Here is a 13436-nt window from a genome sequence, read left to right on the forward strand (position 1 = left end):
CACCTATGTTACTCTGTATCACAAGGCTAGTAAAATTGCTACCTTTTCTCTTGCTAATATGTCACTCTGATCTCAGATGTTATTAACATAATTAATTAACTAATTTTGCTTAAGGCAAAATTATTTGCAAATGGTACTAAATATATTGGGTCTTTTTTTGGATGTGGAAGAGGTTTGTGTGCTTAAAAGCTTGTCCTTTTTCTAACAGCTGTATTAACTGCTCTGATGCAAGGTCTTACCCCGCCTTTTCTGGCAGCTCGGTGACATTCTCAAAAGATGTTATTTGTGCACTCTGCCTTTTTTTACAGAAAAAATATTCCTTGGATGAAAATGCCTCTGAAGCCAGTGAAGTCAATTGTGACAAGAAAGCAACTGCGCAAATGATTACTTGTTTCATTCTCTGCAGTTGTTCTATTGCCTGCTTCCTCATAGGTCTAAAAAGTTGATGCTCTTGGCATATAGCTACACTGTACCAATGGCTTTGTTCTCAAAGCTAGCTAAACATGCCATCCTACCTTCCTACCCTATCCCATTTTTGGAGGTAAGAGTTAATATTCAACCAAGATCACTCCCCAGATGAAATTTGCAGAGATACTTGTACCAGCACAAATAAGGGCAGCAACCCCAGTCATGTGGAAAAAAAAAATCTAGAAACAAGAGGGTAGATGAAAGAATTCTGTGCAGTTGGCTTTGTTTCAGTAGCCACCACATTATAAAACTACATTTTAAAAAATTTCCTTGAGCAGTTTATTTGTTTCAAAATACATATTGTTTCATTGTTTTCATCTCTGGTTTCCATATTTCATTAGGTGTAGGTCATCCGTGAACTTTAGACCTCTTCACTGAAGTACCTGTCTCACAAAGAACAACTAATTTTTCATTTTTAAATATATTGGTAATTCACTATAATAAATAACTGTTGCCAGTTATCTTTGAAAGACTTATTTTAATCTTCTCCTTATTAATTATTTAACCTCTGAAATAACACAATTCTTCAGGTTTTTTTAAGATCCTACACTTTTCCTATTTTTAAGGTTGTGCGACTAATCATACTTTTATGTATAACAGCAGATGAAATTATCCATTTATTCCTGCATCAAGGATTATTCAACCAGACTTATAACAACTATCCAGACTGCCATTTCTATTGAAAATACAGAATTTTGATATCTTGCACTGAAACAGTAACAGATGGAATTAAAATTATTAATTATTATACAAAAATTATTAGAGGCTTAACAGTGAAAAGGTAATAGATATATTTTTAAAACTCCAATGACTTCTTTCTAAATGGGCTAGAAAAAAAAAATGAGTAAAAGAGGCATTTATTTGTCTGTAAATCATGCCTTTTTCTTCTTCAAATTATTCATTTGCTTGGTTTTTTACAGATAAAATTATGCTGAGGTCCTAATCTTAGAATATATAACATGTGGTTAATTAATATTAAATTTATGAAGCAGCCTTGTTGACTCCGATATGCAAAATGTCTTTTATATTTTTCTGAATTATAGAACCTGATTGTTAGATTGGTAAGTGCAATACAATAATTTACAAATAGAAATTAAACTTCCCTTCTCAAAGCGATGCTGAATCACACCTGAATGAGAGAGGGGATGAGAAAGGGAATCTGAAGATCTTTATATAATCTACCAATAAAGGTACTGGGAGAGAAGCATTTATTTACATCATCGACACACATACTCAATTTATTTAATGTGGCAATCTCTGTTCAAATTTAAATGAGTGAGGCTCATAACCTCATGTCATTGAGCAATCGGTGATAATCAGGAACTGATTTTTACTGGAGTGCAAAAAGACTGAAATCCCAGTTGGCTTCAGGAGGAGCCTATTGGGAGGGTATCCTACCTCTTCCAAGACGTTCGTTATATCACAAAAATCAGGTTTATGTGAAGTATTTACTTCTTTTGAAAATATTTTACAACTTCATTCATGCTGCTCTAGATGGAGGTAGCATCCCGCTCCTCTCACCCATTCCCACATCAGGGATAGCAAAATAGGGCAAAAGTGATTCTGTTGAGTAACAGCAAAGTCATAGAGAAGTTCTGCAGGAAGATGCTAATCTGGAAGAAAAAAAATAACCTGGATATTAAGAAAAATATTCCTTTGAGCAAACTACTGGCTCATATGAAATCTCACCCATGAAGAGGCTTTAAAACCAGACCTTGCTGGGAATGGTTTTGGTACATCTGAGTCTTGCTTGGTAAAAAAAACTGAAGTAGAACATACTGTGAGGATCTTGCTATCTCTACATTTTTGTGTTTCAGGTTCAACCTTGGTTTTATAAGTCTTTTTTTCATATGATTTTTACTACTTTCAGAACTCTTAAATGGATGTTCCTACAATACTCTTAAAGACAGATTGAAGGACAAAGGAATCATTTGGGAAGTGTACAAAATTGTTTAACAAGCAACTGAGCCTCTGTATGGCATTTTCATCTACTCTGTTGAAACAGGTGAATAATTCTGAAGTCTTTTGAATACACATTTACAGCAGCTAATTGCAGATACTAGATACAGACAAATCTCTAACTATGATACATTAAGATGTACTAAGATAATTCAATATGCAGTGAGCCTCAGACTCACACTCCCACTAATCAACAAGTGTTAATGTGACCAGAACAAGATTATACCTGACTGAGGGCTAAAGCATCTTTCTTATGCCACCTATGCTGATGTATTTCTTTGTATGTTTTGTTTCTGTATAGTTGTCTATATTCACATCTGCTATTTTAAAAGCAATACTATATTCTACATGGAATTTAGGGAAAAACTGTTGAGTAGATGAAAGGAAGGATATCGGTTCCAGCCTGACTTCTCTGCTACTCCAGCAAGCTGCTTAAATTTCTGAGTTTCCATTTTATGTATTTATGAAGTAGGGCACAGCATCTCACAGGGATGCTGAGAGGTTTTACTATACAAATATTTTTAAAGCACTTTAACATACTTAGTTGAAAACAAATCATTACGAATAAACGCTTGAATACTCAAATTTTATGTTTTGTGCTACAAGTAAACATTTTGTTACTGAATTATTCAAAGAATGTTTTTCATATAATAAATCTTGAGTCAATAGACCCCAAGTTTATGGTGGTTTTTTCCCTTCTTTAGCAGCATTATGTATTATCATTTTCAAGGTGAAATAAATGAGCTAAATGCAAAGGTCAGATACATAAATGTTCTAAAACTATCCACTGTAAACTCTGATCCTGAACTGAATTTTGCCTATCAACCCACTAAATGTGCTTAATAACTTGAATCCCACAGATTCCAATCAGGAAGGTAAGAAGCTTAGGTAACAGAAGAAGAAGAGACATTGTGTCTGATGGTAAAGTTTTCTTGGTTTCCTTTTAGAATTTTCTTAGAGGGGTTGCTTGTTACAAAAAAAAAAAAAAGAAAAAAAAACAACCCAAAACCAATGTACCAAAACAAAACCAAAGAACAAAACACATAGAAGGTCTTCTCAATGCAGGAAGAGATTTAAGCCAAGAATTCATCATGCCTACCATGATAAAGCAGAAGAAAAAAACAAAGCAAAGATAGGAGGGAGAACTGATTAATTAGATGGACATGAAAACTGGAAGCTCTTTTGTTTTCAAATATGAAAGTATATTTATAGAATAAGAATATCCCAAGCATTAATGATAACCATATTTTTATGGTGTCAGGAGATTTAGGTTAATATGCAAAATATCATTTATACATGTAACACTTTGCTGTTAAGTGAACTCCTAATTTATCAACGCTATTTGTAAAGATAAAGTGGGAAGAAGATAATGGGATCGCATAGCTCAGTTCCATACAGAACTGCATATTAAGCACACTAATTTTCTCATGTGTAAATGTAGTTCAGCTGCATATGGCATTGTTTTGAGGTTCTGTTTCTCATCTTTGAAAGTCCTTTAAAACGTCTCTGTTTGACTACAGATAACTCTCTAGAGGAAATAAGGTGGCAAGGAAAAGGCAAAGCATACATACAAATACAAGCACTGTGAACCATTCCCAATGGGAGCTTACAGAGCTTATTAGAAATACAGACAACATCTGAAAAGAACCAAAAAAGGAAGAGCACAAGTTGTAGGAATATGTTTGAAGTGTCACCAGGAATTTCCTTTGCAGTTACACATGCAGATCTAATCACAATCTCTCTGTAAATAGCCTGTTAATATAGAAGTAGTTTAGTTTTACAGGCCAGAAGTAAATTTCATGTTTATATGCTCTATAAAACACTGGCTGCACAGACTTTAAGAACTCTCTCTAGTGCGGATTCCCTTTCAGGAGGAGAGAGAATTTACCTGGTCAAAAGTGTAAGAATTCCCTTTTAGTTTTACTTTACCGTAGGAGTTGTATAAAATTCCTTTTCCCTCATCCCATCTCTAGATAGAGAGTTCAGAAGTCAGAGCAAGTCCTGCATGTGACATATCCCGCCACCCAGAAAACAACTTGAAACCAGTAAAATGTCTACTCTGACACTGAATTCTCCAACCTAAATTCAGTCATAGATGCAGTTAATATATTAAATTCATATACATTTTACATGTAGTCTGCATGAGTCCTCTATGCATAGTTGAGCACTGTGCTATGGATAGTTAACAGCTGGGAAGCAGAAGGTGTGTATGAGGGGGAGATTAAACTTCCCTGAGCTTTTCTCCTCTGCTTCTGAGCAAAGTGAAAAAGGTTAGTCCAAATAACCTTCAGCTGAGGTTTAAACTAAGTCATTTGACTTGTTCTGCAAAAACTAGACACGCCCACACAATATGGTACCATTTGGAAAAAAAAAATATAGCTTCACCAACCCATTTTGGAGCAAAGTTACACAGGTGAGTTAGAACTGTAAACGGGACTAGAAACTGCACATCAGAACAGGTCTAGAAAGTTGTTCCCTACTGTTTTGTGGCTTCTAGGTCCTGGTTCCTAGGCAAGACCTGCATGTCTAATCTTAATAGATGTATTCATGCCCCTCGTTCAGTTCCTTCTGTTGATTTTGCTACCAGAGGAGATAATCTAGCTCCATCTTTTATCACTTCCATTTGCTTGTCGAGGCTTCCAGGCATCACAGAAGTTGACACTTCAAGAAAGACTGAAATTCACTGATGTTTTCAATGTATTGTCTTTAGGAATATTGTAGCTGGATGTTTAATCTACTCTGTAACAAACCCAGCAATAATGGTGATATAGTGCTTGACTTTATCGGTATTTCAAAATATAAAAAGTGAAAAATAAGAAATCCATAGAAAGTGTGGCAAACAATATTTTCAAAAACTGCTGAAATCTTCTTAGCCAAAATATCTTCCATTTCCCAGTATGTACAAATAAATAGAAAACATATAACCTAAGCTTTGTAGAACATCTTTACTGATCGGAGTTCTGTCCTAAGTGTGAAAAGGCCTTTCAAAAACCTATCCTCTCCTGTAGACTCCTTTCAGTTACTACTTCAATTTTCATATAGAGAAGCTCCACCTGCAGCAGTTACAATGCAGAGGATCAACCCGAGTGCCACCTCCTGACACCAAATGAGTAAGTGGTGTGGAAAAGGATGGATGAAGGTTCTTAGGCGCCCAGGACAAAAAGAGCAAAAACTGTGACCACCCATAATGATGTAACACAACTGGAATCTCTCAAAGCAAGAGACCTGGAAAAAAAAAAAAGTGAAAACTTGCATCTAGTTGTAAATGCCTTTTAGATTTTTAATGTACTCGTGTCAAGAAAAGAAAAAAACATATTCTGTAGTAGTTGAAAATAAGTTGGAAAAATGTTGAAATTGCATCCATTTTGATGCATCCGTTGGCCATGTCTACCAGAAGTGAATTTGACTTGAGCAACCTAGGAGCATTGAGAAGCTGCCTGAGGAAGCCCTGAACCGCGGGCTAAAGCACATTTAGGAGGTGAAGATGGTGGGAACGGGAGTTGGGCTTACTGGGTTCCTCAGAGAGGGAGGGAAACTCAGTGGTGGTGGCCTTCACAAATGAAAAACAAAAATCACAGAGATGTGTGGTTTTCTGTCCTGGGAGATGTATTTTAGGGAGAAGGCCATATAGGAAGGCGGCCTAGAGGCATTTTTAGTGTTTTAACCTAGTAAGGGAATCACAGCAAGTCCAGGAGAGGGCTAGCAGACAGCCTCTCTGCGGGGGTTCGATGCAGCCGCCATCAGAAGGACAGAGCTGCTCCCCCAAAATCATTCCCCTTTCCTAGGAGAACCCCTTTCCCTTCTCGCCCTCTCACCTGAGCCCCGCCACTGCAGCAGCCCACGACCCTCCTCCCGCTCAGCGCCCGCCCGCGCCGTTACAGCGATGGCGCCGCCGCCGCCCCTGCGCCGCCCGCCCACCTCCAGGGCCTGGCCGTAGCCCCGCCCACCTCCCGCTTTGCCGCCGGCGGCCGGGCTGAAGCTCGCTCCTCCTGCTGGATCCGCTGCGGTTGTTTGGGGTTTTTTTGGTTTTGTTTTTTATTCCCACCCTCCGAGGCGGGCGCTAGAGCGCCCTTGCTCGCCGAGGACCTGGGGGTTGCGCCGCGACCCGCGCTGCCTGGCGGCCCTTGGCCCCACTGGGCTCCTGGTGCCCCCCACGCCGGGACCAGAACCAGAACCGAAGCCAGCCGGGAGCTGGCGGAATAGGCGCTCCGTCCCCACCCCCCTCTCTCCGGCGGAGTCAGCAGAGACTGAGGAGGGGACCTGCGCGGACAGCATCCTCCGCATTGTGCGAGTCTGCATGGGCACGGCGCGGGGGCGCGGCCGTGGGGCTCCCCCGAGCCTCTCGCTCCCTCCCCGGCATCGCCTGTCGCCGCCGAGCTAAGGCATGAGGGATGCTTTTGTGTGTGGCTGCGGGCGGAGCAGCGGGTAACGGCGGAGCTCGCGGCAGCGGGGGCCGCAGTTGCGGGGCAGGTCGGGCGCCGCCGTCGTCACCCGCAACCCTCCCGGCCAGGGAGGTCGGGCGCGATGCTGAATTAGGCGGCCGGAGCCCTTGCGAGCGCGTGGGTGCAGCAGGCTTCGCAGTCCGTAGCCGGCCTGAGTCCTAACGGAGCTGGAATGGCGAGCAACCGGAGCATCGAGCTGGAACACTTCGAAGAGCGGGACAAGAGGCAGCAGCGCTCCGGGCCGCGCCGCGGCGGCACCGGCTCCAGCGGCGGCGGCGGCGCGGGGCCGCGGGGCAACGGGCTGATCCCCAGCCCGGCCCACAGCGCCCACTGCAGCCTCTACCGGACACGGACCCTGCAGGCGCTCAGCTCTGAGAAGAAAGCGCGGAAAGCCCGCTTCTACCGCAACGGGGACAGGTACTTCAAAGGCTTGGTGTATGCCATCTCCACCGACCGCTTCCGCTCCTTCGATGCCCTCCTCGTCGAGCTCACCCGCTCCCTGTCGGACAACGTCAACCTGCCCCAGGGTGTCCGTACCATCTACACCATCGATGGCAGCAAGAAGCTCACCAGCCTGGACGAGCTGGTGGAAGGTGAGGGGGGCTCCAGTGGGCCGGGGGTGAGCAGGGTGCGGAGCCGTGGAAGTGGAAAACCCAGGGGGGTTGGGGTCTGGTAAGAGGTGGTGTGGGGCCTGGTGGAGGGCTGCAGGCTGTCCCTGGGATGGGCCTTCCTCTCACTATCCTGATCAAAGCTGAGAGAGGTCGCCTTGCTGAAAATCGGTAGCCGTGGAGCCGCAGAGGGCAAGTGGGCCGGGGTTGCCTGCTCCCGTGAGGTGGGACAGGTCTCATCTTCCCAGTGTGGACTGTCCAGTTCTCCCATTGCCCAGATGAGTGCCATCTGCATGCGTGGAGGCTGACTAATGGTAGTTAAGCAGCAGATACTCTTCACCTACAAGAACCATAGTAAAGTTTGTGGCTACCTTTCAGGCATCAGTGTTGGTAAGAGAGGGAAATGCTATAATTTAATTCTCTAACAGTTACTGCGCTGTCATTGATGCCTCACAGTGGCTTAAGCTTTCCAACAGAAAGCCCCTGTGCTGTGAAAAGAGATATTTATACTCTACCACTTATTAAAACAAAACTGGTATGAAGTCCCATTTTCAAATGTGATCAAGAGTCCATATTCGTAGAGGGAGTCATCTACCTTGTCCATCTTCCAAAAACATTTTATAGAATCAAATGCTTTTCAGAATTGTCCCTAAGTAGCTTTTGATAGTGGGACTTACCTGCTAAGGTTGTGTAGACCTTGCAAATCTGAACAGAGCAGCGCTTGACTACTCAAAATAGAGCCAGAAGTACTTTTTTTTTTTTTTTTTTTTCTGAATGAAGCATATCTCTCTTGTTTGTAGACAGTGGTAGTTACCAGAACAAGGAGTAGACTTACCCAGTGTTGTCTCCTATTGTCTTAAAATGCAGTTTATGAATTAGACTTTCAAATAACCTGGTTATATTGTGCACACTGTGAGGTTCATAATCAATTTGCACTTGATGCTTCTCCTCGGGTACCCAATACATCAGCCACTGCAGTCTTCCACCCAGTGACTCTGTATGCCAGGTGTAGCTGATTTGCATTAATGAAGTAGTCTTATTTGTAGGTCTTTTAATGCCTCCTTCTTTTTAGGCTTTCAGCTGTGTATCCTTTAAACTTGGATTTGGAAACTTCCCTTTTCAAAGCAATGCTGAATCACACCTGGAGAATTTGATGAGAAAGGGAACCTGAAGACCTTTATATAATCTACCAGTAAAGGCACTGGGAGCTAGGGACGAGTCACTCTGGAGCATGTAAGAGGAAAGGAGAGGCTATAGCATTTGCTGCATCAAGGAGGTCTCACTCAAAAAAGAGATGCATGAAAGTACACTTTATAATAGAAACATAGTGCCTGAGGACTTTACCCGTCATGTGATCTACCGTAAGGCTGTTCCACAGTCAAACAAGAGAAAATGTGAAATGGTTGCAGAGTGAAATGCTGACTTTCTGGTAATAAAATAAATATGAAATAAACCAAAAACTTTTACATGGTTTGGTGATTAATTTAGAGATAGCTAAAAAAAAAAAAAGAGGAAATACTGGAGTGGGTATGGTAGGGAAAGGAGATGAAGTAAAAACTGGATAAACTAATGATAACTTGGGGTGACTTTTGAAATGTTGCAGAAGGAATGATCTTAAGCTTTTATGGCTTAAAACAAAGCAAAGACAAAATGACTTGATGGACAACGGTATAAATGCGATGTATACTCTTACAACTCTGTTTTAGTTAATAACTGAAAGCAAAAACTTCCTGTCTCTTCAAATACTTATTGAAAAAGTTACCTTTGTAATTTCTCTTCATTGGAAGAATACAGCAAAACAAATTTCAAAATTGAAATGCCACTTCCATGCTTTCTCAGTAAAATAAAATAGGAAAAAGAGTCCCAATTACTTAGTCATCTATTGATGACCAATACAAGTCTCAGGAATCTCAGGAAAGTCCTGTAGGATCATAATTGGATTAGTATGTTTTCCTGTTAACGTGCCAGAAACTGTACCAGTGTAAGTCTAATCACCATATAGAGAAAAGAAAGCATATACAGGAGCAGGAAGTAGTAAATCCCTCATTCCTTGAAATTATTTCAGGTCTTTGCCAGCCATTTTGTTCTTGAGATGCTGGAAGAGAATCAGATTTGTTTTTATTTTCTTTATTTCTTGTAGTTCCAGCACAGGAAGCTTGAATTTCTGCTCTAAAATAAATACTTGAACATTGGTGATATCCTAAAGCTTGCACTGCAGTAGCACCAGAAGTACTTTTAAATGGTGTTTTGCTGTATTGCTTTTTAATTTTCAGAAAGGAAAATAGAATTAAAGTGCTGTTGTGCATGCCAGCTACAGGCTGAATACCAGACTGAACACGGCTACTTCATGCTATACCTAGTTGACAAGTCTGTTTGCATGTTGTTGGTGGTGTTGAACATGGAATTGCAGCAGTTCAGGTTCAGTAGTGGCAGCTCTATGAAGTGAGCAGAAGGTGAGTGCTCAGCCACCCTTGCCAAGCCAGCAAGATCTGCATTAAACCTCCCTGAACTCGAGCCTGTGTGTGTAGCTCTTGGACATTGATGTGCCCCAGTGCAGGCAAGCTCTTTAAGGCCTGTTTGCCATTTATTAGGTTAGTATCTATCTGGGCTATAAAAGCTGGCCAGTATCAAATTCTGTATCATAATAGTCCAAACTAGCTGAATTGAGTCACTGATGAATACTTTTTGGTATTTGGCTGGTTTTGGCAATCTATTTTACCATTTATCATTCTAAGAGGAAAATAGTTAATGCACAGATATACTGTAGATTTCAAATATTATTGTTATAGATTGAGTCAGTTAAAAGTTTGACCATGTTTATTAGTCAAAAATTGACAAGCTCTATTTTAAACGTATTGCTTTTCTTAACTGGATGTGACAGTCAGAAAAGCATGCTCTGCTGGACCAGCCTTAGGCAAATATAATTTGTATTCCCAGCCCCTGTAGGTTAGGGAGCATTATGGCTTATGAATTTGACAGTTTTCATTGCTTTCTTAGAATGGGAGGAGTGAAGAATTTCATTGTCTGGTTCTGATCTTGTTTGAGCAGAAGGATCCAGAGAGGGGATGGAGAATATTATGACTTACAGTTTTCTTTCTTTCAACTTTAGTATCAGACACTAACTCACTAACAAAACTATGACACACTACTTTTAACTTTTGAATATGATATTTCATCTGTGATTTTATATTGGCCCTTCAATAACAATAATGGAATAATAGTTTCATTTTTATTCTTTACCGAAGTGTTTCTCTAAATCCGTCAGTTTTCTTAAAAAAGTTAAGCTTCCTAAGTGACACAATGGTAATAGTAAATACTGTGCAGTTCGTTAGTGCTGAGGTTTGTGTTTCACATTGATGTCAGTCATGCTCTGTCCTGCTATCCTGTGCTTTCATTGTCTTGGTAGTGAAAGACATGGAGAATCTTGATCATTTAGGTCTGCTGCGAAGTTAAGAGACATGGTAGGATTTTGAGAGAAGAAAACAAGTGTAGACTCTATTTCTAGCAAGAACAGTTATGTTGATTTGGCATGTGACAGGGAATTTTTCTAGTTCCCTAGGTGAGAAAGATTGCTAAGAGTCTTTGTTCTTTTGTTTACAATGCTTAATTACTACAGTCCTTTAACATCTCCACAGTTCGGTCTGCAAAGTTGTGCAGACAATCAACCAGGCACCTGTAGGGAAGTCTTTGGGCACGAGATGGAAAGGTTCTGAGGAGGGCAGTCCTTATGTAGGGCATGTAGCACAGGACAATGTCTGCTTTAAAGAAATGAGGTCTGCCACACTAATACAGATTAAAATAATGTTTTTCAAATGAGGTATTGAACAGTCCAAGAATTTTCTTCCTTAGATCATTGTTACTGTTACTGCATATTACATTTTAATCCTGCTTAAGCACCTGTGATTCTAGTCAATGTGCACTGTTATGTTAGGTCAAGAATATCTTTTCTCTTGTCAGGACAACAGATGGTAACACCAAATAGGCAGTTTGTATTTTTGCTTCTTCCAAAAGGTATGATTACCTTCCTGTGCTAAAGCCAAAAGCTGTAATGCTTTAAAAAGAGGCAAATGTGGTAGGTTTAACAAAGGGTGAAAAGGAAGGGTAAAAGAAAGTTTAAAAAACATTAAAAGTATGTGCTTCAAAATATATGTTCCAATCACTGTAGTTACACAGTCTGGGAGCAATGGGGTGTGGATGTGATAACGAATGTAGTTGTTAGTTAACTTCTCATCCACCACTGTGCATCTCCTGCTTTCAGGGACGTGAGAAATGTAATTTACCTGAAAAGTTATTTACTTACTGTGGAGGAGGCACATGGTATTAGGCAGGCTTGATACCAGATGGCCTTAACTGTTGCCTGAAAGCTTTTACCCTGAGCAGGGCTTTGGACCAGATGACCTCCAGAGGTCCTTTCCAACCTCAACCGTTCTGTGAAAGCTTGTAGGAAGCTGTCATCTGAACCCTCTGACTAAATAAAGTCAAAAGAGAACTAGGAGCAATTAGTCATTTGCTAAAATCCTGGTTGTCATCCCAGGTTTTAAAAAGTGCATGGCGAACTTAACTGCTGTAGAGGAGAAAGATCATGACTTAAACAGGGTTATTGGAGGTGATGTGAAAGTGAAGGAACCGTAAGGAAGGATGAGGAAGGAAGTTCTGTAAAAGCAAGGAAGGAAAGAAAGATCTAAATAACTTAATCCTTCATAAAAGGAGTTGTTTTATTTTTAGATCCATCCTTGTATACATGCTGTAAATATACTGTTCTGGAAATCTGCTGGGCTTTGTGTTACAGAACACAGAAAGAGTACTCTCCTGTGATTCCTAAAGTTAGAAGGTTAGTAGCCCTAGTAACTACTGTGCTATACTGAATAAGCAGCTATTGGCACCCTTGAAACTAATGCGTTCCGCCAAAAGAAGCTGAGGAACGTGAGATGGATGGAATTTTCTATGCTTAGAAACCTGCCCTGTCCCTTACTTCACAGGGGAATACACGTTTAAAAAATACAGAGACTAAGGGTTTTCTTTCTGTAGGGATGTTTTTACCTGTGTCAGCTATATCATTCTCTGTCATGCAGTGTGTCATTTAAAAACACGATGCTTTATGTGACTCTCAGCAGATAGTAGTGCTTGTTAACACCTTGCAAAAAGCAAGCCAGAAAACCTTGTTCAGAAACTTTTATTTCAAATATCCCAACTCAGGGTTAATGAATTTCTTAATTTCTTCTGTACCTTACCCACTGCATGGTGTATCTGCAGTTTGTTGTTTAACCTAATGCTAAGGAAAATGAAATATCTACAAGTTTTTCTTTAGTAACCTCTGTTTTTAAGGACAAAAAGTCCTTAAATATTTTAGGCTATTTGTTTAATGCCTGTCAGTGGGCTTCAACTCACGAAACTTGTGCTGTAAAGAACCCCAAGTTGTCAGGCAACTGTCTTTCCTCAAAACTGCACGTAGTTGCAAGTGATGTACATTTGTGATACAAAAAGACAAGATACGGCCTTCTTTTGCTATCAGTACCTAAAACTGCATGGCTGAATTTTGGAGAGTTCACGTACACCCTACTCTTTATACCTGCCTTTATGTCTTGAAAGGTGAGCTAGGCACATATGCTGTGAATAACAGTATTGAAGAAACAGATGGTAAAAGAAAACCTTTGTGGATGAATTTTTAAGTAAGCAACACAGTATTTAGGCAACTGCTGGTTTATGGCAATTTATCAGTCAGATACACCAATGTAGTCTTGTTTTCTGTTACCCATTCTCTGTGTTTTACTGCTGTGAGGGAATGGCAAGTATTATGTTTAGACTGTTAGCTCTCTGAAACTGGAATCCTTTTATAGTGTGCTTAAATCGTATACGCACTGCACACACACACAGGTCTTGCTTCATGGATAGTGCGTCTGGTTGTTAATGCAGTACAGGTAAATTATTTAGAGGCAGGTAATGGTAATCTTTCCTTATT

The 13436-nt window shown here is 40.7% G+C and overlaps 1 protein-coding gene across 5 annotated transcripts in view; it reads left to right on the forward strand.

The window, feature by feature from the left end:
- The first annotated feature begins 6424 nt into the window (after window positions 1-6424).
- The window catches only part of DCLK2 (doublecortin like kinase 2), a 93057-nt gene continuing 86045 nt past the window's right edge, over window positions 6425-13436 (forward strand). For 3 of the 5 annotated variants that reach the window (XR_015258429.1, XR_015258430.1, XM_086746809.1), the window contains exon 1: window positions 6425-7462. Coding sequence is in view for 3 of the 5 variants with exons in the window: in XM_086746809.1 (XP_086602935.1) it covers window positions 7042-7462 (421 nt within the window). In the remaining 2 variants the exon portion in view is untranslated. The remainder of the gene's footprint in view (window positions 7463-13436) is intronic. The other 2 variants (XM_086746806.1, XM_086746807.1) reach the window with 1 other exon arrangement.

The sequence above is a fragment of the Chlamydotis macqueenii genome, chromosome 4 (assembly GCF_036417535.1).
Source record: "Chlamydotis macqueenii isolate bChlMac1 chromosome 4, bChlMac1.mat, whole genome shotgun sequence".
Taxonomy (NCBI): Eukaryota; Metazoa; Chordata; class Aves; order Otidiformes; family Otididae; genus Chlamydotis; species Chlamydotis macqueenii.